Source organism: Denticeps clupeoides, unplaced genomic scaffold (assembly GCF_900700375.1).
Source record: "Denticeps clupeoides unplaced genomic scaffold, fDenClu1.1, whole genome shotgun sequence".
Lineage (NCBI taxonomy): Eukaryota > Metazoa > Chordata > Actinopteri > Clupeiformes > Denticipitidae > Denticeps > Denticeps clupeoides.
The window spans coordinates 78594-103445 of NW_021630126.1; the positions used below are offsets into that span (position 1 = coordinate 78594).

Genomic DNA, 24852 nt, shown 5'->3' on the forward strand with positions numbered 1-24852 from the left:
TTTTGCATTGGGCATCTCTGCTTTAACTGAAGTACACAGTACTAAGACGTAGAGGTGTGAACCTTATCTAGTCTCATTTGCTGAAATGAGTAGAAAAATCATCGCCATTCAGTCGGCACTCACCTTTTAACAGTCGTATATGCTGGTAGTTCTCCTTTAAAAGCACGAGGCATGTGTGGGCGGAGTTAGTCATCTGCCCTGGTCCTGATGCAGATAGACTCGGAACCAAGATGAGGAACCAAGCAGACTGGTCCAAACTCCTTTTATTATTTCAGTTTGTATTACATAAAAGCATTGTATTGTCTTGGTAAAGACAATATAATGTCGATAATGTTGTGTTGTAGATCTGTGGACACACAGACACACGTAGCGTGAAACTCAGAGCGGCGATGTACTCAGTCCGATAGCCACAGTCACTACGTCATTATGGTATAATCGATTATGTTCTGCACTGCATCAATGCAGAATCGTCCACATCTGCATTCCGATGCATCGATTATATTCAACACCCCTACCCCATTGGTTTATTTCAGTGAGGGCTCATGTCTTATTATGTGGATTTCTCAGGCATTCTCTACCTCCAATATGGAGAGGACACGAAGCAGATCAGGATGCCCAATGAGATCACAGGGACAGACACCATCCGCGCCCTGTTCGTCAGTGCCTTCCCTCAGCAGCTCACTATGAAGATGCTGGAGTCGCCCAGTGTGGCCATCTACATCAAAGATGACATGAGGAACATGTACTATGAGCTCAACGATGTCAGGTGACCTATGGTTATATTATCTCTGTATATTATATTGTGCTAACCTGCAAACACAACTTTTGCTTTAGCGGTACAAGCAAGGTTATACCATGTTGATGTTTATGTGGGACATACTCCTCTGTGTCCAACTTGATTTCTTGACCATGCTCTTCAGAGGGGTCAAGCAAGGATCAAAACTAATTAATTTGGGCATGGAGAGGCAAGACAAGGCAGCAGATACATATGTAGACAGTGGGTGCAAGTGCCATGCAACACGACATGTAATTATGTGTCTGTAAGTGTGGTACCATTGCGTTCGAGAACAAGACACTTGTGTCTCCAGGGGGGGGACTGTCCCTGTAACTACTGATTGTAAGTCGCTCTGGATAAGGGCGTCTGATAAATGCTGTAAATGTTAATGCAATGTAACATAATTATGTACCATGTGCAACCATCTCCAGCCTGGGAATTCATCCTTGCAACTTGTGGTTCCTCTCTACATTAACATGGGATCAACTTGTCTTACTGACTTAGTTATGAATGGACAAAATAAGTGTAGAAAACAGGTTATGTGACCCTGCTATGAGCCACAGTCGTTGTACTTTTCTGCTGATGTCATTGTGAGGAATTAAAAAAGATCCAGAGCATAGGTTTGTAGACTAAACAAGAAGAGAAATCACCTCCTTTGTGGCAGTCTGCCTGCAAGTATGCAAGGATTGGGTTGGGCCATTTTTTGCTTTGTTTTACGCCACCTCACTCTGATCGGGACTGTTGGGGAATCCTTGTTGGCGGTGTTATTATTTTAAAATAGCATCAAAAACCAGTCAGAGGCTCATAACATCAGAAGAACCCAGACACAGGGAAGCAGCCTGGGGCTGTTGGACGTCCAGAATTCATTATAAATCCTAACACACCCTCCATCCACCCGGCCTATCAGAGAGGAGTGGTACACCTGAACGTGTGCGTGCAACAGGGAGTGTCACCCAACCACGCCCTCTGTTCTGTAGACGCATCCCAAACAAGCCAGTACACCAACATGAAGGGTGTGTGTGTGCGTGCGTGTGTGTGTGTCTGTGAATTACATGTGTGTCCGTTTGGCAGACGATGTGTTAGTTTAGTGTGTGTTGGGTGGAGGATCATCCCTCTGATTGGCTGACCTGACTGTGTGATATGCCTTGATCCTCTGAAGAAGTGACAGCGAGGCATAGTGTGAGAGGAGTTTATGTTACGCCACGTCTCTGTCATTATGCTGACTTCTGGAGAGTTGAAATTCTCCTGCAAAAGATTTATGCGTTTCTTCCCCCCTCCGTGTGGCTAACCAAGAATGCATTATGCTGCAGGAGCGGTGCAAATGTTGCTAAAACACTGTCAGAGGAAATGAATGTGCTGTGACTCCAGTTTGCAGACACACACACACACACCCCTACACACTCACACACACCCTCTTCTTCTCTCACTCCCAGTTGGTCTCTTGCTCTTTTGTTTACAGAAACATCACGCCGCACTCCTGCCTAAAGGTCTACCACAAAGACCCGGCTCAGGCCTTCAACCACAGCTCCAGGCCCAGCGGCGGGGATGCAAGGGTGAGTGTGTGTTTGTGTGTGTGTCTCTCACAACAAAGGCCAAGGCCCCGAACCCTTTATTCTCTATAATGGTAACATTTATATCCGATCTGGCGTTGCGTCCACACAGAAATGGACCCAGAACAGTTATTTTCTAAAACGGGTTCCAAAGTGAAATTGTCTGTGTGGAATGCAAAGCGGCTTTTTTTCTGAAAACACTGATCTATTAGCCCAACCTCCAACCTGACTTATAAGCTGCAGAACCTATCTAAGAAATTCTCTCTATGTGCACATTTCTAATGAAAAAGAGAAGTCTGGAGAACAATTATGATGTTTCAGATAACACTCCCGCGTGGACGCAAGATTTTTAAAAACCAACAACCCATTTTAGAGTAAAACATTGTCGTGTGGATGGGACCTAAGACAGCTTCCCTGATAAAAAGCCGCTGTCTCTTCAATGGGGCAGAGAAGGGAATGATGAATGGAGAGGTAAACGGATTAGGTCGGTAGGTTGTACCCAGATCCATGTAACAGAGATTCAGGCGTTTGACATTTGACATTTGCTTGTTCCTCAGGCAGATTTTTCAAACTTTATTGAGTGAGAGAGCGAGCTTTGTGTGTAGAGTCATGATGCTGAGACAAGCTTCTCTTTTCATATTTTTCCCTGTCTTTTGCTTCAAGCAGATTCTTTTATTACAGTATTATGATCCCATATGACCGTGCCTGTTTCTCAGCATGTTGCTGTTCCAGTGGCACCATTTTCACTTCAGTAAGGTTACATCAGCAGCCACACTTCCCATGTTTCAATGGGTAATGTTCAATATAGTTGTGAAGATGAGGTTTGAAAAGGTATGACATGTGTATAAAGCTACATGTCTAAATTCTACTTTATTTTTCATAGAATGTTTTTTTTCTATCTCAATCATCAGTGACCTTAATTGTTTAAACCATTGTTCTGTAACAGTGTATAATGCAAATGTAACTCTTTATATTTATTCATTGTTTTGCCATAAATTTAGATAAATTAGGAATGCCCTCATGCATAATGCAGTAAAGAATTTAGCATTTGCAATGTTAGGTGTTTTAATGTAATCTCAGTGAGCTCCAGCATGAATTTGCAATTCTAATGTACTGAAAATAAACATACATTTGCCATATGAGAAAGGTCTGAGGGGGGTCTCGGTATAAAATGTAGAATGTCCAACATGAGCAGTGAGTTGGCCAGTGACAATACCTGTTCAGAGTGTTCATTGATATTGTGTCATAGTTCATTAACTATTTAAGGCTGCTGCATCTATAAAATGTTAATGATGTAACAGAGCAACTTTAAGTTTTGCTTCATTGATGAAAAATGTTCCATCTAGTAAATAAAAGCAGTATTGCAAAATGCTTCCGTAACTGACTTTGTGAACTTAAATAATGTGTCACGATGGCTGGACATGGCGAGGAAGAAGGACGCATGAAACAGGGGTTTAATACACGGTGAACAATGACCCGATGGCAAATAGACACGAACAGGGCAGCTTTATACAATCATACACAGGTGAACACACTCAGGAAACATAATAACACAAGACTAACATTAAACTCAGATCATGACACAATGTTAAAAAGCAAATTGTAATTGAAAGAGATCATTAACTTCCAGAATTCCTTTCAGGAAATCCATGTTCCATGTAATAATTAGGATAAAATAACACTGATAATTTGTTGAAAAGGCCTAAAGCTAGTTATGTAAGAGTATAAAAATGTCCTAGAGTGGAGCATTGAGTCTGTTTTACAGACAGGACCACTTGTTTGTCAGCTGCAGTTCTGGGTGGGGACCCTTCTTGGGATGATGTGGCCACAGGGAACAGAGGGGTTGTGGGGGGACAAATGGCGGGGGGGTCTGCAATCCGGCTGCTGAGCTCAAATTCCTCAGACGGCATTTTCCCTCTCTCTCCTGCTAGTGAGGAGCTGAATATCTGGTTGCTGGGGAAACGGGTCAGTGGTGCTGGGTGGTGGACATTTGTGACCTTCTGTTCTTGCATGCTGGTTAAGCAGTTGGACTGTAATTGTTTTGCTTTTTTTCTCCTCCACAGTTTCAGTGTTTCAGCTCCCGAACAGACCATTCAGTCATTTGTAAAAGTGACATTAAGGACAGGCAGAAAAGTCCCACTTGATGGAAATGTGAAATAAAAGTGAAGCATTTGTGTAACCCTTCACAACACATAGGCTTGTTTTTTCATATGTTCCTGCTGCATGCTGAGAAGTGGGAGCTTGTCGAGCTGGAATGTAGGCTTTTGTGTGGAGGCTGGAGGCTCGGGTGTGGTTCGAATTTTGGCTCTGCTGTCTTCCTCCCAGAACTGATCCCCTGCATGGAGCAGTAAGCTTGAGAAGATGAGAGATAGTGTGTCGGTTTGTGGAGGAGCTCGTCTGCAGGAGGGGGGTGTCGGGACCCCTTCTTGAGTATCAGCTCGAGTGTATCGTCACCTCGTGGGAAGCTCTGCTGCTGTCGTGGCTGTTCTTTTTTTTTTTTGGCTGTAAATATTGTCTCTGTTCTGTGGGGTCCTCTGGGTCCTCCGTTGTTCTCCAGTCCAGAGGAAACCACAGTAATTGGTCATGGACATGCATTTCCGGCACAATCTGTCCATCTTTTGAAGCTTATGAAGTACCTTCTGACCACCTGCCAGTGAAACCTAGAGGGAAGCACAACTAAATAAACAGTAGATGAGAGAATCAGATAGTTCCACAAAATGAGAAGCGAAGTAAATCCAAGCGGTGTCTGTGTGTGAGACAGAGACATTGTGTGATTGAACCAGATCCGCTTCATAACTGAGAAAGAAAGCAAACATGCACAAACTTGCACATCAACGATAAAATCCTTGTTTTGAACTCCGGTTAAAATGACCCTTTGTGTGCTGAAAGGCCGGGGCTTAGTGCCGTATGTACCTGGGTGTCCTTCACAGGAGCTGAGTCATTACTCACATGCAGCACATCTACCTGCGTGCAGACTTTAGTGTTTAGTGTCACACTATTTACACCCACCCATTACCCACCGGGCAATTTTTATCGGTGATCAGAACCCACAGTACATCTGTTCAAACTTGTTCTGCATGGAGGACGGGATGGGTGATTCTCGAGTCCTCAAAAAATGATTTCTTGAGAAGCTTATTAACAGTCTTATTTACAGACCTAATAAAAAGTGTATAAACTAGAAAACACAATGGACATGGAATGCAACAAATAATAAAGTGCAAATAATTCACACATAATTTATTATGTTCATATTCATGGAATTATAAACCAAATTCTCCTCATTGTTTCCTTGTGGCTCTTGCAGAGAGAGAAAAAAAAAAACAATTCCGCTATTTGGTTCTAATTTGTGAAATACTCGACAGCAGGTGATCCCAGTTTATGACAACAATGAGACAATAGTTTCTATTTGGCCCAGTGAAGGGGGTTAATGACGGTGACAGAGCTGACACAGCCTGTTATGTGGATGCTGCACCTGCACGCCCAGCTTTATTCCAGCTCACTATAGCCGTACAGAAAAAGGCAGGTCGGGGCAGAGACTGCGTTTACAGACACTTCTCCTGCTCTTCCTGCATGAGCTGCATCAGCACATCTCCGTCTTCACACTCTCAATTAGAAATCAACATTCGACTACAGTAACCGTTTTCTTCCTTTCCAGATTCACAGAGATAGACTTTATGCTACGAGAGATGGGCAGCACCCCATGAGGCAACCCCCCAACAGCCCCACCCCAGCCAGTACCGTTCATGCCTTGCAAGGCTCCATGTCCCCTCCCATGGCTCGCTCCATGCCCTCATCCCCTTCCCGAATCCCCTATGGTCCCCGCAACGGAGCCTCCATGACGGGTAGCATCACCCTTCCCAGAGAGCGGCTCTCCAGCGCACCCCCTCCCAGCCGATCCATCACCCCCTGCCCCAGCTCCATCCTGGAGCGCCGTGATGTGAAACCTGATGAGGACCTGGGTGGGAGCAAGAGCCTGACACTGTACGACCCTTACGCCCTACCGGAGGGCCGTCTGAGCATTGCCTCGTCCCAGGGCTCCCATCCCGGGGACGTGGTGGATGGGCCGTTCCTTCAGCACCGTGGCTCTGTGAAATCGCCCAACTCCTACGCAGAGAACACAGAGCAGCAGCACTCCATCTACAGACAGAAGTCCAGGAAGTACTCAGAGAGTCCCATGTCCCCGCTGGGGGTTAAGACACCACCCTTGTCTCCGCACAGGGTTAACGAGGTCCGAATGGTTGACATGCCCCCCCAAGTGGCACTAGAAAGGTCATCATCGATGCGCAGATCAGTCCGTAAGGACAGCAACGGAGGCATGGAGGGGGTGGGCAGAGTAAGGGGAAACATGGCCTCGCCCGTGTTTGTGGACCTTCCCCCAGGGCACAGCGACAGGTCATTTCAGGGTCCAGCGAACCCAAATGACCCCCACACAAGGTGAGAGTCATTTTCTGATTTAAGACAACACTGCTCAAATTTAAGGAACACAAACAATAAGACATCCTAGATCTGAATTAATGAAATGTTTGTGTTATTTACATAGTTGAATGTGCTGTCAACAAAATCACACAAAATGTATCAATGGAAATCAAATTTATCAAACCATGGAGGTCTGGATTTGGTGTCAAAAAACGCAGTACAAGCTGACTCAACTTGGATTTAATGTACTTAAAACTAGTAAAAATGAGGCTCAGAAGTGTGTGTGGCCTTCACGTGGCTGTATGACCTCCCTACAATGCCTGAGCATGCTCCTGATGAGGTGGCGGATGGTCTCCTGAGGGATCTCCTCCCAGACCTGAACTAAAGCCAACTCCTGGACGGTCTGTGGTGCAAGTAATTTGGCAGGGCTCTGGCAGTGCTACTCCTTGCACAAAGGCTGCTGGCTTGTTGCCCTCCTACGGCCTCCTCCACATCTCCTGATGTACTGGCCTGTCTCCTGGTAGCACCTCCATGCTCTGGACACCACGCTGACAGACACAGAAAAGCTTCTTGCCACAGCTTGCATTGATGTGCCATCCTGGTCTAGCTGCACTACCTGAGCCACTAGCGTGGGTTGTAGACTCCGTTTCATGCTACCACTAGAGCAAAAGCACTGCCAGCATTCAAAAGGGACCAAAACAACAGCCAGAAAGCATCGGAACTAAGATGTGGTCTGTGGTCACCACCTGCAGAACCATGTCTTGCCACAATTGCCTAAAATTTACACCAATTTCATTTGCACAACATCATGTTCATTGTTGCTTCCTAAGTTTGATTTCACAAATGCGTGATTGAGCTACATTGTGTTGTTTAAGTGTTCCCTTTATTTTTAACGTTTAAACGTTTAAAATGTGAGGAGGTGGATGATTGACAGCTCTCACGCACCCTATTTCCTCATTCTGTATGGTTTAAAGTCACGTCCATCAGTATATTGCATGGACAAACATCATTAAAGATTTTGCTTTATCTATCTATTTATGTAAATCCTAAGGACACCTTTGACCTTAGGCTAGCAACCAAGACGTGCACTTTGCACGAAACGCTGCACAAATAATGTCCTATATGTTTAGAGACAGAAAAGAAAAGTCTTCTTCTAGGTGTGAGAGTTCATCATTCAGTTTTTCAGGCAGACCTTTAAATATCTACAGTGATTTTCAAATCAAATTAAATTGATGGTACTTTCACTTTTTGGTACTTTTAATACTTTTATTTTTATTTAGACTCTTTCAGAGCAATATCTTCAGCAAGACCTTACTGACATTCATTACTGAATGTACATTACTGAACGTAGAACCACTTCATCCAGTCTTGTTACGAGATCAGGAAGTGGGTTGGGACTGTGGTTTAACCTACAGGCATACCCTCTTTCTTCGAGCATGTGGTAGTAACTCCATACATTCAGTGGTCCCCAAACACACCAGGAGGTCTGTGTTTACTCAGAAATGAATTCTGGACCTTTATGGCAAACAAGACATGGCCAATCTCCCACTTCCCCCATGTCTGCTAGTTTTTGTTGCAGCATGGAGTGGGAACACTAGTAGGAGTCTTTTACTCCAACCCACCAGCTACAACAGAAACAGGATTCTAGTGTTGAGGTGGAAGTAGCTTTATCGTTTCCTCACCTATCATCTATAACAGAGGGCTGCTAGGAGATCAGGCCCTTAGAACATTCCAATATGTGTTGTGGTTCTTGGCACTGAGTTCAAGGGAAGTCACGTGGCTGCAGTGCTACAAGCGTAATTGTGCAGAACTCAAGGATGGCACCAGTTTGTGTGAGATCTCTGTGTGTGTTCCTTTGTCGGCCAGTCAGAGGATGAAGGCCATGGAGCAGCAGATTGCCAGTCTGACGGGCCTCGTTCAGCATGCACTTTTTAAAGGGCCAAATGCGAGTGCTGCCAAAGAGAACAGCAAGTAAGCCTGTTTTAACCTGTCTGTGTTCTATTGTGCTATTAGAGCGAAGGGAGAAGTAATCACTGCAGTTGCAGACCATTGATGTTTTGTCTTCTGTATACTCATTATGACATAAACTGCGTTTTCACCTTGATTTCAGTGAGAAATCTCAAAGGAATGCTTCTCCTGCTGACAGTGGAGGTGAGTTTGTAAAGTGATCCAAACCAGAACTCTTAAATTATATAGAACCTATTTTGAACATCTTACTTGAGCCTAACATCTTAAATTGTAAGCAATTTTGGGACATAATGTGATGCCAGCTCTACATGACATCACAGCAAACAAAGAAGGAGTTTAGAGCAGCATGATCGGGATTTGGCCAAATATGTGATCAAGCCCACCTCCCACCTTTGTGCCCGGCAGCCAGGTAAAATTAGTGATTAGTGTGTTACAATGATGACTGAGAATAATGTTGCACTGATAGATATGCAATTCAATGCGTTATTACAACTCCCCATCCCTCCCCCTCCAGCGGACGGGGTGCAATTAGATGCTAGAGTTGAATGTGTTTCAACACACCATAAATAAATTATGTTTATTGCTTTGGGTGTCACAGAACAAATTGCACAGGAAAACCTAAGTTCTTGCCTGTGTTGTAGTAGCCTAGTGGATAAAGCACTCGTCTATAAACCAGAAGACCACAAAGTCACAGTGTCTCCAAAGGGACTGTCCCTGTAACTACTGATTATAAGACACTCTGGATAAGCAAATGTACTTACAAGGCTGTTACCTGTGTTTGTCTTTCCTGTAGGTGTGTCACCAGTTCCTTTACCCAGGAACCATCTCCCAATGTTGGACTCACCTGCCATATCCACTAGGAGCTCTGACACAGGGCTGCAGTCCATGCTGAGCACCTTCAGAAGGAACGTGTCAGACCTCCGTCTGCAGCTACACCAGCTTAGACAGATGCAGGTACCACGTGGTCTCAGTTCTCATTTCTTCTAAAGGTCACGAATCTCCAAAACTAGGCATGGTAAAGGTCACATTTTAATTAATATCTGCCTAAATAAATGGTGTAAGTCATGCCATAAAACCATCAGATAGTTTTTCTGATGTCATTAATCACACGAAAATAGGACTGCCAAACATGTTCTCTTACCAGCAATTAACAGGAGAACTTCTGCTCTACTGACAGTTGCAGAACCAGGACTCCATCAAACTAATGCTGCAGGAAGCAGGGGAGGAGCTCTCAGGAAAGATGTATGAGATGTTGAGGAACGTAGACGACCTCACGCAGAAGCAGAGGAGCCAGGTGGATGAAGAGAGGCAGGCTTATCTGGCCATGGAGGAGAATCTCCTCATACAGCTGGGGTGAGGTCCACAGTTTTAGAACAATACATTACCATACAGTGTCAGGTTTTTATATATATATATATATAAACTGATGGGTCTTGAAGCTTAAAGCTTGTTTTGCTTTTTATACTGCCCTTAATACCTAGACAAAATTTTACACCATACAGTAATCACCATACAGTTTAATGCCAATAAATCAAAATAATGCAATGACCAGAGCAAATTTGATATTGATCAAGTCCAGGTTCAATATAAAGGTGCAGGTTCTTTAAGCTTCAGATCTTGACAATATAAAAATAAAGCCCTTATACAAGAGGAATGGGGGCTGCTGGTTGTTCTCTGTCACCCGGGACAGCGAAATAAATTCTATGATCACCATCAGGGGAAAAAACAATAATTATTCCGAAGTGGTTCCTGTAGAGGACATTTTCATTTCGTTGTTTTTTTTTTTTTTTTTTTGCATGAGCCAATTATGGTTGAGCAAATCTTCAGATAAACTTTTCGGAATGGATGCACTTTAAATCCCTCTTGCCCAAAGACACTGGCTGGCTTGTGATGCACCACAATTTTCTGCAAATGTAGCATTGATTCATATGTGCTGCAGCTAGGCATTTTCTAAGATGCACGTAATATCAACTACACCAAAAAAAGGGCTACATTTCAGACAAAGCTGCTTCTCCTTGAACATAAAACCCATGCAGAAAAAATGCTACTGAGATATTTGTAGTTTGTATGAAGCTGTGAGCAGCAGTTTGCGCTGTTAATGCCTGGGAGACGCCTACGGGCATCCCACAAGCTGTTCAGTTCGGAAAACAAATGTCATTTTATTTCTCACACTCTTTTCTCCCAGATCATGACATCAGCAGCTAGCATAGGCAAGCACTTGCTTGTACTGGTGAGAAGTGTTCACTGGTGTCATTGGAATTTAGATTAGGCCTCTCAAAACCATTTAAAGATTTTTTTTTTTTGCGTTTTTCAGGATTCTTTTTGGAGTTTGCTCTTTGTTGTTTGAGTTGTAAGTGCAGACAGGCAGGCTGCTCCTCAGAGGGCTGAACTCATCCAACAGGTTTCCATTTCGTCATCAGTGCTTCCAGTGACGTTGCTGTTGAAGGATGTTGTACCTGGTCACATCTCCGCCATGTAGAACTAAATCTCAAATAATGATACGTGATTCTATCTGGAAGAACTGATTCTGGTTAATAACATGCTGATGATAAATGTATCTGGCCCTGAGATGACTACTATAACAGGAATCACGTTTTACTAATCAGAGGTAAACGGGGTGGAGGGAGGTGACGGAATCTTGTGCTGTGTTGCCAGATTCTGGCAAAATTTCTTGTCGAGAACAGGAATTGAGGATCATTTGCTGTGACAGGATTAATATTTTCATACCAGCAACATTGCAAAATTCTACTTTTTCAATATTGGGTCAATTTTTAATAGTGTTTGTCACCGTGTCTGGCCAAGCATGAGTCCCCAACTTCCTAGTTCTTATTGGCGAATGTCTGCTGGCTTCGACATTACTGAACATATTCAATGTATATATAATGCCTTTATATATATATAACCCTTTATGAGTTTTTACCATGTCTTCACAGGGACCTGGAAAAGTATGTGGAGAAGCTGAACAGAGACTCCACTTCAAGCAGTGTCCAGCGGCCAATCACATTGAAGGATGTGGAGGAGGGTGCTGTCAATTTGAGAAAAGTTGGGGAGGCCTTAGCAGGACTCAAAGGTGAACATGTAGCAGGGAAATGTGTACCTGCGGGCTAACAACTGTCCTTGGACAAGCTCCAAACATCCAAATTCAAATCCAGGAGTGATCTGGCACTCTCCTATGTACTATATAATCTGGTTTGAACAACAGCAGGTGGGTTGAACTTAAAAAACAAGATGCTGAATTTGCACTCACAATACAACCCTAGTCTGGCACACTAGGCTCAGGGCGGGGTGTCACCGCAGCCAAACGTGTGGGTTTATTGTATTTATAGTGGTGACCTATAAGGCAGTGGCACCTTAGCGGTTCAAATCCCGAGCCGCCAAGGTGCCACTGAGCAAAGTACTGTCCCCACACACTGCTCCCCAGGCGTCTGTCATGGCTGCCCACTGCTCACCAAGGGTGATGGTTAAAAGCAGAAGACGCATTTCGTTGTGGCACCGTGTGCTGTCACAATGACAATCACTTCACTTATGTAGTGATGCCTCTGATTCAAACAGACATGGCAGAAAACTTAAATGCAAAACATTTCATGTTCTTGTTTCTTCCTGTCATTCACCACCAACAAATATAAAGCACAGAGAAGCTGTCAGCCACATTTTAGCTCATACGGGTGTGAATGTTTTGCTCCAGGTGGCCAAACCGGTCTGTATAAGTCGTGCCTTGTGATTCATTTCTGCCCCCCAGGCGAGTTCCCGGGCCTTCAGGCCAAAATGCGTGCGGTGCTTCGAGTGGAGGTGGAGGCAGTGCGCTTCCTCAAAGAGGAGCCGCACAAGATGGACAACATGCTTAAGCGGGTCAAAGCCCTGACGGAGACCCTGAGCAGTCTCAGAAGGTACAGCAGTGATGGGGACAGGGTTTCTCTCTTTCGTTATGCACAGAGACCTACTCATTGATCCAAAACAGTTCTGCTCCATCTAGTGGAAACAGAGGCTGGATTTGTAGATTGTCTTCTTCGAAGTACTTTGAAGAAAACAGATTCAAGAACTTTTTCTCTGTTGGTGCAAAAATGTCTTTTTTAATTCTGCAGTGATGCTGCAGTGATGCATTGATCAAGATTTTAGTCCCCAGTCATGGTCCAAGTCATATCTGCTGATCAGCCGAGTCTGATAATGGCATTTTCCTATAGCACAGGGCTACAAACTGCACAACATATATACACCAACCCTGATGCTTCAGATCAGATAAGGTTATCCATAGTATAAATTACATTTGATGTGGAATATCAAAGCCAAGCATAATTACATAAAGAAGAGTGACATCCTGCAGTGGCAGTGGGGTCTGCGGTGTGGTACTGTAGGTCAAGAACTATTTTCAAGGACTGTACTCACTCTGACTATTTTATCAGCTAATGAGGATTTTATTAATATCTTAGTACATAAAGAGGCATTAGAAATTGTAATCTGGGTCTCATGAGCCACTTATGTTCTACCTTAGATGTGCCACAGAAGGCTGGCAGCACACCCAGGAGCACACCAAAGTGCTGCCATCAAAGGTCACCCATGTAGCTGATGGTTCAGATTCATCAGGCTCAGCACCTGGTTCTCCCAGCCCAACTCCACAGCCTCGGTCTCCCATCGTGTCCAACCGCATGGAGCTCACCCCCTCTTCCCCAGTAGTTGTTCAGAGGGTGAGGAGCACCCCAGTCACCATCCCACCCTGCCAGCACTCTACGGGACTATCACATCATCCTAGCCCCCCGCTTACCCCGACCCATGGTCGGGACTCCCCCACTGTTGCCAAGGTGAGTCCCTGCAGTCGAGAGAGCAGCCCTGCCATGCAGAAGAGAGCATCACCAAGGGGTACAGAAGAGCTCCTTCCCCCGACTTCCAGCACCACCAGCAGCTCTGGATCTCCCACTCATCCCATCAACTCTGAGGAAAGCCACACAGTCCGAGTGAGAAGCAGAGGCACAACCACAGAGGTAAGATGCATTCATTCCTTTGATGCTGATGCTGATATTAAAAAAGTTAACATTCTCAATTCGCAGTACTCAGAAGCTTTCAGCATCTCCAAGAAGTAATTTAAGCTTTACTAAAGGTTTACTCTAAGAGTTATAATGAAATTGTCAAAGTTGAGCATTCATAAATTAATATTAATTTTCACCATATATTTGTGCGCTTTCTTCTGTGTTCAGCCTCAAGACCCAGGGAGAGAGTTGGAGGGAGCAGCCACACCCAGTTTGTCTCAACCTGACAGGGCAGAAGACACGGAGAACATCCTCCAGCAAACCGAGGCTAGCATGATGCAGGTCGTCCCAAACCTGGCGGACACAGACAAAAGCGAGGCACCACCAGTAGCCCAGCCAGATGAGGTGGATGCCCCTCTGAACATGGCTGCAGAACCTGGTGAGGCCAATTATGACTGGGAATACACAATAACAAGTGGTGTAGGGTGGTAGTAGCCTAGTGGGTAACACACTCACTCATGAACCAGAAGACCACAAAGTCACAGGTTAAAAACTAACTTGCTACCATTGTGTCCCTGCGCAAGACACTTAACCCTGAGTGTCTCCAGGGGGACTGTCTGTATAACTCTGGATAAGGGTGTCACCCAAATGCTATTAAGGTAAATGTATGGCAAGGTTTTTTTAATTTGTTAAAATGTCAAGTAGTAAATGACAAAAAGAAAATCACAAAGCTCCTACAAAGTTTCTAAAATAAGTTTATACTTGTTAGTAGTTCTCTGTCAGCGGTTCATGCAAATGAAACAGTCATGCACTGGTAACCCAGCATTCTTGCTGTTGTGTGTGTGTGTGTGTGTGTGTGTGTGTGTGTGCGCGTGCATGCAAAGATCCTCACCCAGAAGCTGGAGCAGAAAAACCAGTCCAGGCCAGCTCGGAAAGAGCATCCAAGCGGGCTATAGAGAAGCCCCACCGGCCCAGCGTTGACAAGGCCAGGCCCGGTCCAGAGAAAGCCAGCAAATCACCTCCCCCACCCCCACCCCGCAGGGTCTACCCGCCGGGAGCTGGACTAACCACAGGGAGGTCAGGAGAGGTCACCAACAAGAAGGAGTCTGTCACTGAAGAGGTCTGTTTACGGTTGTGAAAAGATCAGTTTAACAACCCCATAAACGCCCAGGAATCAGCACAGACAGATTTTCATTCATTATTATCTGCATGGAACATTTACAGTTACTCTTATCCAGAGACTCTTATCCAAGTGCTTTAAGATGTCTTCATTGTAAACCCTAATTTGATTCACTGCAAATACCATTAGCTTGATTACTCAGAACCCAACTTTATTATTCTAATTTTAAAAAATACATAAGACCCCTATTTAATATAGTATTAGTATTGACTAAAAAGGTAGGTTCAGTTTGAAAAACATGGAATGGGTGTTTGAACCTATTCAACAATCTAAATTTAACTCTTTTTTGAAAGGGTAATATGCCCATAGGCACTGCAGCAGGAAGTTGTTTAATACAGGTACATCAACACATAGCATAACTGTATACCAGATAAATCAATATCTGGGCTTTTTTGGCACAGGGCACCAAACAGTATAGGACCACCCCATGTCATTTCCATGCGCGCTGTCAGTAGCCAATCACAGGCGTGGAAAACATTGGGCACTGACACATGCGCTGCACTTAGTAAACCCGGAAGTGCGCAGTGAATTACTGACACACTAAAGGCTTGTTTTATTTTATTTATTAAGTCTGCAGTATTTTTGCAGTATCAGACCTTTATACTCTAGATTTAAGGATTAGTACTAATTTTTTATTATATTTAATTTATATTGCTTATGTATTCTTTGTACTGCGCAGCCCTACTGGTAGTATGCACCCGTTTTTTTATGTTGGCATACATTTGTAATTTTTATCATAAGAACACATACAAGAATTGTAGGGCCATTGCATTTTGCTTCAATTACAGCCATTGAATAGCCGGTCAAACAGCATTCCCAGACGTGGAACGGTGTTTTGGGGTAAAGCCTTGCTGACAGGCCATTTTGTGTGTGGTGCTGCTCTCTGCATTTTTGTCACTTGTTTGAATAGCGATTGCTCATACTCAAGATTGCATTGTGTCAATATGTTGTCTTGGTGCACAACTGTTTAAAAAAAGTGTTTTTTTCCAAACTGCGTTTTCACTTACAAGCAGCTATTGCTGAAATGCAGGACTCCTGCGGTTTTTAAGAATAGAGACCATGGTTAAGAGGGGGGTTTGTTCACAGTTGGGTGGGTATGTTGTCATTTTAGGAGCATGAGGGGGAGGAGAAGACCTCTCAGCCCAAAGCCCTGAAAGTACCCCCTAAGGTGAAGCCCAAGCCCCAGAGCCCTCCCCCCTGCCTCGCCTTGTCGTCCGCGGAACACACCCGTGAAGATGAGGGAGCTAAGATCATGGCAGAGCTACAGGTTGGTGACACCTCTGTAAACTGGGTTCTCTCTCTTTCTCTCTTGCACACACAATCAGAGACACATGTCTCAAATATATATATATATATATATTTAACACACAAAGATACACTCATTTGCAAGATCTTTCACTCGCACACACAGTCATTGATTTGGACGAAATGAACCAGAAATGCCATAGACAAGCACTATAAATACATCTTTACAGATGATGAAAAAGTCTAGGTCGTATTTGAAGATTTCTTTATTAGGATCTGAATTCATTTACATTTCTGTCACTGCCGGCCAATGTGACTCCTTTGGTCTGACACATAGATAACAACTGTTTAACAAAAAAATTATATATCTTTATTATGGACAACATTTATCAACAAAATAATTATATAATTGAGTCTTGTATGGGTTTAGTGTGGCAACTTGGGTTTCCATTCTGAAAGAAGTTTCAGTCCTCCAGGGTGGATGTGGGAGAAGCCATGCATGTTACAACAGCTGCCCAGAAGCTTTGCTGATCTTCACTTTTGAATAGAGGTCAAATAAGAGACAGTACATTTTAATGAGAACAGATTACTAACTGACCTGTATATTTAGTCTAGACTCAATTTCACTGACATCCTGGCATCTCATTGACTACTGAGAGACAAGGTGGCAGCTGTATCAGTGTCACAAGGTTTCCATTTCACCCAGGCATGGAGCGAGATGGAAGACAAACATTGTTCTGTCTACAGCAGTGTTTAATATAATATATGATATATCCTGGAATATAGATCTGCATTAATAACCTCTTAATACCAATGGAGCCTGTTCCCGACAAATGGTTATTTAAACAAATTCCTGAATAAGCTGATCTCAATGGAAACAATTGGAGCCTGAGCGAACCAGCTCACATCAGCACTTCATATTTTACTGTCACCATGTGCAGCGCTGTGTTTATGCCTCAATACATATTCACCTGTTCTGGAGCCATTCTTTGTTTATTTTGGGACTGTCTGCTAGGTGAGCCACACCTCTTAGCACCCCAGGGCAAGTCGTGAGCCAGTCACTTCTATTGATCCGACAAATCCTGACCAATCAACAAAATATACAATGAACAAAAAAATGTAAGAAGTAAAGTCCATTGCTCTTTGTACCTCTTCAAATGAGAACTTGTTTTACAGTGTGGAATCTACATTTTACATTTAAGGCATTTGGCAGACGCCCTTGTCCAGATCGACTTACAACGTGGTGTTTTTGGTGTTTTGTTGATTTTGGAAATTACTGTAACGTGGAAGTATTAGTTTTTGCACACACTCATTAAACCACTCCAACCCCACAGATGTGAATGTCCAACTTGTTGAGCATCAGTACAAAAATGGCGATATGCTGCCCTCTATTGCTCAGATGAGTCATTGCAGCCACAATTACATTTTTCACATATGACATGAAATAGTCATTCTTTTGATTCGTTTTAAGCTCTATCTCAAGAGGTTTTTAAATCCTATTCCCTCATGCTAAACCCCACAGGTGTTTGAGAAGTCTGCAGTTAAAGACTTAGATGTTAGGTATGTGGTTGACCTGTCAAGCTCTGGATCCCATGTTATGGAGCCATCATGGTCACCCATCTCTGTCAGACAGACAAAGGTAATGGGTGAAACACTGCTGACCCCACCTAATCATTCTACCCACAGCAAACTGCCTGTTTGCCTGCAGTGTGGTAGTAGGACATTGACTGAACGAGTCTATGGAGTCTGTTTGCCACTAACACATCTTTGCAATCACCTCTGGATATTGTTATCATTGTACAGTCCTTATAAATGTGTTCATATTAAAATTTTTGGTTCTCTTATGCATGAATGCATGTGTGTATACTTTTTAACACTACTCTTATTGCCTCCAGGAAATGCAAGACTATGTTTCTACTGTTACATATCTACTAATTCAATGCTTTTTTGCAGGTGTCTAAAGCATGTGAAGTTTTAACCCATTGCTATGCATGCTAATTTTCCATACTGTGCAATGTAACATGTTGCCAATACTGCAATATAAGTTTATTCAGCCAGATGGCTTAGCAGATTTGCATTTAAAATAATGCAACACTAACATTGTCCTGGCAGACCACGGGTGACCAGGGCGAAGAGATAAACCATCCGGGGAATGCGAATGTCAGCGCTCCACAAGCTTCAGGGGTAAAAAGTTTGATTAGTAGTCACTGTCTCAAGCCTCTCTTTCTCTTAACAGCTGTAAATCCTTCAGCCATTTCCCCAGCAAGGCAGTTGTTCAATTTGATGAGATTTCTCTGCGTTTTGCAGGTGATTTTTTATCTCACTGGTCAGATTTCCAGTGAGCGACTTTCAGGAACAGCTGAAGACCAAAAGGAAGAGGGAAAGGGGGCACTTTCACCTTCCAAGGTGGCACATGAGAATGTTTCACAGACACTTGTAGATTGTTCAGCTGTAGAATCCCTGACAGTTGGGGAATATCAAGCAGAATCCTTCTACACACAAGAAATCAGAATTCCTGAGCATCTTGAAGCTTGTCAAGTAAGGAAGGAGCAAATCATTCACAAGGATGTTGCATTTCAACCTGTATCAGACAAGAGAACATCTACCAAAGATCTAGATTTGAACCATGAGGTGCAGACAGTTAATGGCTTCCAACGAGGTCACATGTCCCTTGAAGAACAACTAGGTACAGACGAGACTGAACAGGTGGTCATGAGGTCCTCCCGGGGCAGATTAAGATACACAGAGGACGCCAGCTTGAGTCCAGACCTTCCAGACAGTGAAGGTCCTCCTCCACCTCCTCCCACAGCAGACAACATTGCATTCATGATCACCCACACAAAAGTTCAGGCCCTGTCCACAGGAGAGTACAAGGAGCTGGTGAGCACCAAAGGTGGTGATGTCCAAACTGTCAAAGTGGGTCCGGACCAGACAATGAGCACTACGGAGGAGTGCAGCATTGACCGCAAACCTGTCATCATCATCTTTGATGAGCCCATGGACATCCGGCAAGCCTACAAACGCCTCTCCACCATATTTGAGTGTGAAGAGGAACTTGATCGCATGCTGGCGGAGGAGAAGATTGACGAGGAAAGTGAAGAGGTGGAAGAGGAGGAGGAACGGGAAAGCAGGACATGCGGTCAGGTAAACATTAAGGCTGATGTGGTAAATACACACACAGAGTCATCACATAGACATCAGGAAGCTCCATTAGAAAGGGAGACTCCACAGACTCCATCAGAACTCTCATCAGCTGAGTTGGACGATGACTCAAAAGAAGACAGTTCTCTATGTGATGCCAAGCAAGAGGCCAAGAGGAAGTTTAAATTCAAATTCCCCAAGAAACAGTTGGCAGCCATTGGGCAAGCCCTACGCACAGGGTCCAAAACTGGCAAGAAGACTCTGCAGGTTGTGGTCTATGAGGATGAAGAAGATCTGGACGGCACAGTCAAGGAGTTCAGAGAAACCAAGAGGTATGAGATCAAGTCCAGCCTACCTATGGAAAAAAGTTCTCCAGTGACTGTTAGGGGTGCGAGTGAAACCCATCTATCTCGAAACTCAAGGGCCAGGACTGAAGAGATCCGAAAGAACACCTACAAGACCATGGACAGCCTGGAGAAGACCATCCAGCAGTTGGAGACCACCATCAGCGACCTAGACACTACCTCTTTGTCACCATGGGAAGCTTCCTCCCGTGGAGGCTCCAACTCTAAGAGATCCATTCCACAAAGCTCTCAGACAGAAGGCAGCCCCTCGAAGAGACCCGCCACTTCCGTGCCTAAGTCTCACAAGGGCGTTTCTTCTCAGCACAAGAAGGCCAAACCTCAGGTCCTGCCCAAACCCTCAGCCATCTGCTGCCCGTCCTCCTCTTCCTCCAGCAGCATCAGCAGCAAAAAGGTCTCTCTCCAGTTGCCCTCCTACCCACCCTAACCCTGGTTCTCCAGGCTTTGTGCTTAGGTTCAATCTCACTCTAACCATTGATCTGGGTAAATGACAGGTTTTTTCCTGTGTGTGCTTGGAGGGGGAAACACTGGCAGCTCTTTCAATTTCTCTGAGTGGGTTGAATGAATGGGTCTTTTCTAGGTCTTTTTTTCCTTTGGGTGTTTAACTGCTTATCAAACCCACATTTGGGTTTAGTGATTGATTTCTGTGCCCTTCACAGGTCTTGGCTTCACTCTGCATGATCAGTAGATTTTCAATGCATGCGACTTCTCAGCAATCTGAAACCTGCTTTGTTTCTGTGCATGACGCGCACCACAGGTCTCTGACATTCGACTCCTTCATCTTTCCAGAACGCCAGCGGCTCCCCGTCATCCAGCCGGATGACGTCATCTTCTCCCAAGTCCTGCCAGCAGTCTGGGAATCCAGAGAAACCCGGAAAAACACAAAAGGTCCAAGATTCCCAGAGGCAGTTCAGACAGGTAGTTTTACTGTGAGGCAGTTGGGATGAGGGCAGACAGGAACAGTTGTGTTCGGATGTGAAAGCTGTGAATTGTGGGTCTTTTTTTTTCTCCTCCCTGTTGAGTGGATTGGTACCATTTGGATGAGATGTCACATGTCTCCTCATTGTGTGTCTCGCTGGTCACAACTGTTCTCATGCACTGTCTGACCTTAAGAATGTCCACCGTGTAACTACAAATCCATGTAACTTCTCAAAGCACAGCGTCAAATGACTTTGTACTCATTTCCCTCATGTAGCGTTGCTTTTCATGCCTTTGAAGCATTCATCTGGACATGTTTTTTATGTTTATGTGTCAGTTTTGTGTATTTTATTTTACATAATTATACATTTTTGGTGTTTGTTTGCGCATGTATTAACACTTGGACTAGATTCATTCATCTTGTAACTGAAATTGTAACTGCCATCCTTGACATTCCATGTCTTCCGGCGTTTGTTTGCAGGCTAACGGGAATGCTATGAGAACTGATGGCGATAGCAAACATGCTTCCCTTGCTTTACCCACTTCTAAGATCCCAGCCTTTTGTCCTAGCTCTGGGAAAAGTAGCTTGTCCGCTCCTAATGCAAACGTGTCTAAGCCTACCACTAATCTGCCTTGTTCCTCTTCTAAGTCCTCTATCCCCTGTCTCAACCTCGGGCGACACATCCGCACCTCCACACAGGCCCTCTGTAGGGCCCCCTCCCCAAATGACTCTCTCCACCCCCCCACGGCCAGAGGGCCACAGCTTCCCCTCCTTCAGGAACAGACGCAAAATGGCCGCCAGCGCACCCCTGGCAGCCCCTCCTGCTCTCAGCCGTACTACTGCTCCTCTTCCTCGTCCTCCTCCTGCTCCTACTCCTCCTCCTCTTCTGTGTCCCCCACGTCCACCTCGTCCTCCTCTTCCCCTTCCTCCCCCTCGCTCCTCTCTCCCACCACCCTGGGGCAAATTGTCCGGGGCAGCAGGGCGTCCCACCTGCCCGGCATCAGTGGTGGCCGCCAACAGAGTTCCAGCAGCAGCAGCCGGCCAGCACCACCCACCACGGACATGCCGTGATCTTCACTCTCGTTCTCAGACCATTTGTATTTTTTTATGTTACGGGGAGTGGGAGAATGCGTGTAGATAGGGTTAGTGGGGTGGATGTATATTATGAGTTGGGGTCATGATGATGTTTCTATTGAGTGATAGAATTTGAGAAAACAAATACAGCTCTGAAAAAAATAAGGAGGCACTTGAAAAATAAAACTGTGTTTCCAAGGTAACCAAACAAGGAAATGGTTGAGAACCACTGCTAATTTAAGAGTTAAGTTATTTAATAGTGGCTATAAACATTATTGTAAAATGACTTTCATGCTTTGGCCATCTTCAGCTATTAAGAAATATATGAAAACCTGTGTTGCACAAGCCCATAATTTGAGATATAAGTGAAAAATATAAGTGCTCTCAATTTTTTTCCAGAGCTGCATTTTGTCCTTTGTATGAAAGGGGTAAAAAAAAAGTATTGAAATCCTGCAATCCTGCACTACTTCCACAACGTTAGTGAACTTTACCCTCAATGTTACTGTGTGGAGAAATTAGAACCCACATAGATGTAGTGGCAGACTATCTAAAGAAGTCATTATGGTATTATGTTTTATACATGTGTGGTGATTACTGTGGAAACACAACCAAAAAAACATGTATACAAATATTTTTGAAAATTATTATAGTATATTTTCATCTATTTTTGTTTTTAGAATTGTCACTGATATCTGTGGTGATGCATATGAATGACCGCATTGCTTCCAATAACTACATTAGGACTGTTTTTTCAAAGGGAGCCGCATTACGATACAGCTTCCTGTGCACTGCCAAATAAATCTTAGCCCGAAGTGTCAAGTTTGTTGCCAAATTTCTTTTTTTTTTCCAAAAGCAATTTGATTCGGTGGCATAATTAATCTGAGCTCAGCTTTCACAAAAAGGTCTGGAGCCTGTTTCAGTTAACTGTGTCAGCATAGTTATGAGATGATGTGTGTATATGAGATTCAGCAGGAATTTTGGGTGTCCTCTGATGCCACCATCAGTTTATCTTTATCGCTCAAACTCAGACCACCAGTCAGTGCAGGTAGAGCTAGACACAGTTAGCAAATTCATTTACTTTGGATAGCTTGGCCAAAGTTTAACCCTGTGCATGATTTCCTCAGTCTTTAGATTAAAAATGTTTTTGAACAGAAGCAATCTGTAAATATTCGCTTTTTTTTTTCTTTCATTTTGTAAAGATCTATGACATACAAAGGTTCTGTTGAATAATAACGTGTGTGAAGGTGTCTAATAAAGGGCTGCTTGCTAATGGTATTTTTGTGGATTATTTTATTGCACATTCCTTTTTTTTAATAGGCGAATGTTGTGTTTTACAGAGGTGGTTTGAAATGTTCTGTGTGGAAACAACAAAACTCCATTCCTGCCCTTGACGATGCTTAATGAAATGCATCTTTGTAATTGCTGTTTTCTACTGTAGCATTTGCACTTTGCTATCTGAACCAATTAAAATGTTTTACTTTCATGTTCCTCCTTTTTAGAGGATACAGATAAGCAAAATCAGTCATTAATCCTGAATGAATTAGCAGTAGTAGTTGATGAGTTACAGTATTTTTTACAGTATTAGATTAACTGTTTTTACAGTCTTGGCCAGCAGGGGGCAGCATTTGCATGACGTTTTCTCAGGAAAAGGCTCAAAAGCAACATTTGCATATAAAAATGTGTATTCTGATTAATTTTTTCATCATTTTATTATATCACATGCAATTTGAATTTAGAGTTTTCTTCAGATAAAATTCAAAAAGATCTGCCACAGCAGTAATTTTTTAATGTACACTGAAACACCCCTTTAGATTGCATCTCACCTGTTTTCAAGTAATTCTTAAAAAGCAAACATTACATTAAAGTATATTAAACATTACATTTTTTTCCCACACTCTCCCCACCTATACAGTACAGGCCAAAAGTCTGGACACACCTTCTCATTCAATGTGTTTTCTTTACTTTCATGACCATTTACGTTGGTAGATTCTCACTGAAGGCATCAAAACTATGAATGAACACATGTGGAGTTATGTACTTACCAAAAACGTGAAATAACTGATATTCTAGTTTCTTCAAAATAGCCGCCCTTTGTTCTGATTACTGCTTTGCACACTCTTGGCATTCTCTCGATGAGCTTCAAGATGGTTTTCCAACAGCCTTGGAGGAGTTCACAGAGGTGTTTAGCACTTGTTGGTCCCTTTGCCTTCACTCTGCGGTCCAGCTCACCCCAAATCATCTCGATTGGGTTCAGGTCCGGTGACTGTGGAGGCCAGGTCTCCACTTTTTGTTAAGTACATAACTCCACATGTGTTCATTCATAGTTTTGATGCCTTCAGTGAGAATCTACCAATGTAAATGGTCATGAAAATAAAGAAAACACATTGAATGAGAAGGTGTGTCCAAACTTCTGAGCATCTAAGAGTATCATTTGTAGTATGCATAGCAAGCATAAATATGAGGGAAAGGGCATATTTGAAAAAAGACACATTCTTGATGATGTACAAATGAATTCTGTGCCTCCATCTTGGTTGTCATCTTCTCTTGTGACAAAAGCAATTAATATCTGATTGATGAAAGAATCAGAGAACCAGTGACATGAATCACCAGCAAAGGTCCCAAGTGTGAAAATGATTGGCACATCTATTAAAGTGGACATTTTTTTTCTCTCATGGACAGATGACTCTTTTAATTTATACATGAATCAATGAGCTGTCAAAGGTTCAATGATTACTTCAGAAAAATGATTTTCCTCAGGGCCACTGTCATAATATCCCAAATATTGTTACTGCTCTCAAATTATTGACAAAGCCTAAAAAATCTAATATTAATTAACATAAAGTAAAGAAATATAAACTTAAATAAGAACTGGTATGTCCTCTCTCCACATTTAAAGTTGGAGATATGTCAACAGGCCCAGGCCTTCAGGGGTCCGAAGCCCACCCTCTTCCATGGGTTCACTCGCCATCCACGACCGTTAAAATCGCGTGATGGCAGACAATTAAAACAATGTGCGCCTTGTTCGGAGCTCAGTCGAAAACTTGCATGGGAGTTTAATTAGCTCATATGCAAATTCCTGAATTAATGAATCCCAAAGCACATCCGCTGTAATTAGCAAGTAATTTGTGCGTTATTACTCCTAGAGAAAAAAAGAGGTGTTGAGACGGAAGAATGGGAGGAATGTAGAGTAATTAAAAAAGGTGCTCCTTTTAGCGTTTACGATTAATTATTTTGCCCCCAATGTTTTATTGCAGTCGTGCA

General features: G+C 43.5%; 2 protein-coding genes across 7 annotated transcripts in view; both read left to right on the forward strand.

Annotated features, from left to right (window-relative positions):
- The window catches only part of LOC114784216 (sickle tail protein homolog), a 56244-nt gene extending 33383 nt beyond the window's left edge, over nucleotides 1-22861 (forward strand). For 5 of the 6 annotated variants that reach the window (XM_028969444.1, XM_028969446.1, XM_028969449.1 and 2 more), the window contains 17 exons: nucleotides 568-766; nucleotides 2235-2328; nucleotides 5981-6759; nucleotides 8608-8712; nucleotides 8852-8892; nucleotides 9503-9663; nucleotides 9887-10062; nucleotides 11643-11779; nucleotides 12449-12596; nucleotides 13199-13685; nucleotides 13899-14109; nucleotides 14555-14790; nucleotides 15962-16117; nucleotides 17618-17734; nucleotides 18208-18279; nucleotides 18403-19992; nucleotides 20388-22861. In XM_028969444.1, coding sequence (XP_028825277.1) covers nucleotides 568-766; nucleotides 2235-2328; nucleotides 5981-6759; nucleotides 8608-8712; nucleotides 8852-8892; nucleotides 9503-9663; nucleotides 9887-10062; nucleotides 11643-11779; nucleotides 12449-12596; nucleotides 13199-13685; nucleotides 13899-14109; nucleotides 14555-14790; nucleotides 15962-16117; nucleotides 17618-17734; nucleotides 18208-18279; nucleotides 18403-19992; nucleotides 20388-20531 — 4853 coding nt within the window. In that variant the 3' untranslated portion in view covers nucleotides 20532-22861. The remainder of the gene's footprint in view (nucleotides 1-567; nucleotides 767-2234; nucleotides 2329-5980; nucleotides 6760-8607; nucleotides 8713-8851; nucleotides 8893-9502; nucleotides 9664-9886; nucleotides 10063-11642; nucleotides 11780-12448; nucleotides 12597-13198; nucleotides 13686-13898; nucleotides 14110-14554; nucleotides 14791-15961; nucleotides 16118-17617; nucleotides 17735-18207; nucleotides 18280-18402; nucleotides 19993-20387) is intronic. The other variant, XM_028969445.1, reaches the window with a different exon arrangement.
- Nucleotides 20954-22866, forward strand: LOC114784217 (sickle tail protein-like). Its single transcript, XM_028969450.1, has one exon. It carries the CDS (start codon nucleotides 20974-20976, stop codon nucleotides 21586-21588), a length of 615 nt encoding a protein of 204 aa, XP_028825283.1. The 5' UTR covers nucleotides 20954-20973; the 3' UTR covers nucleotides 21589-22866.
- Nucleotides 22867-24852: the final 1986 nt, after the last annotated feature.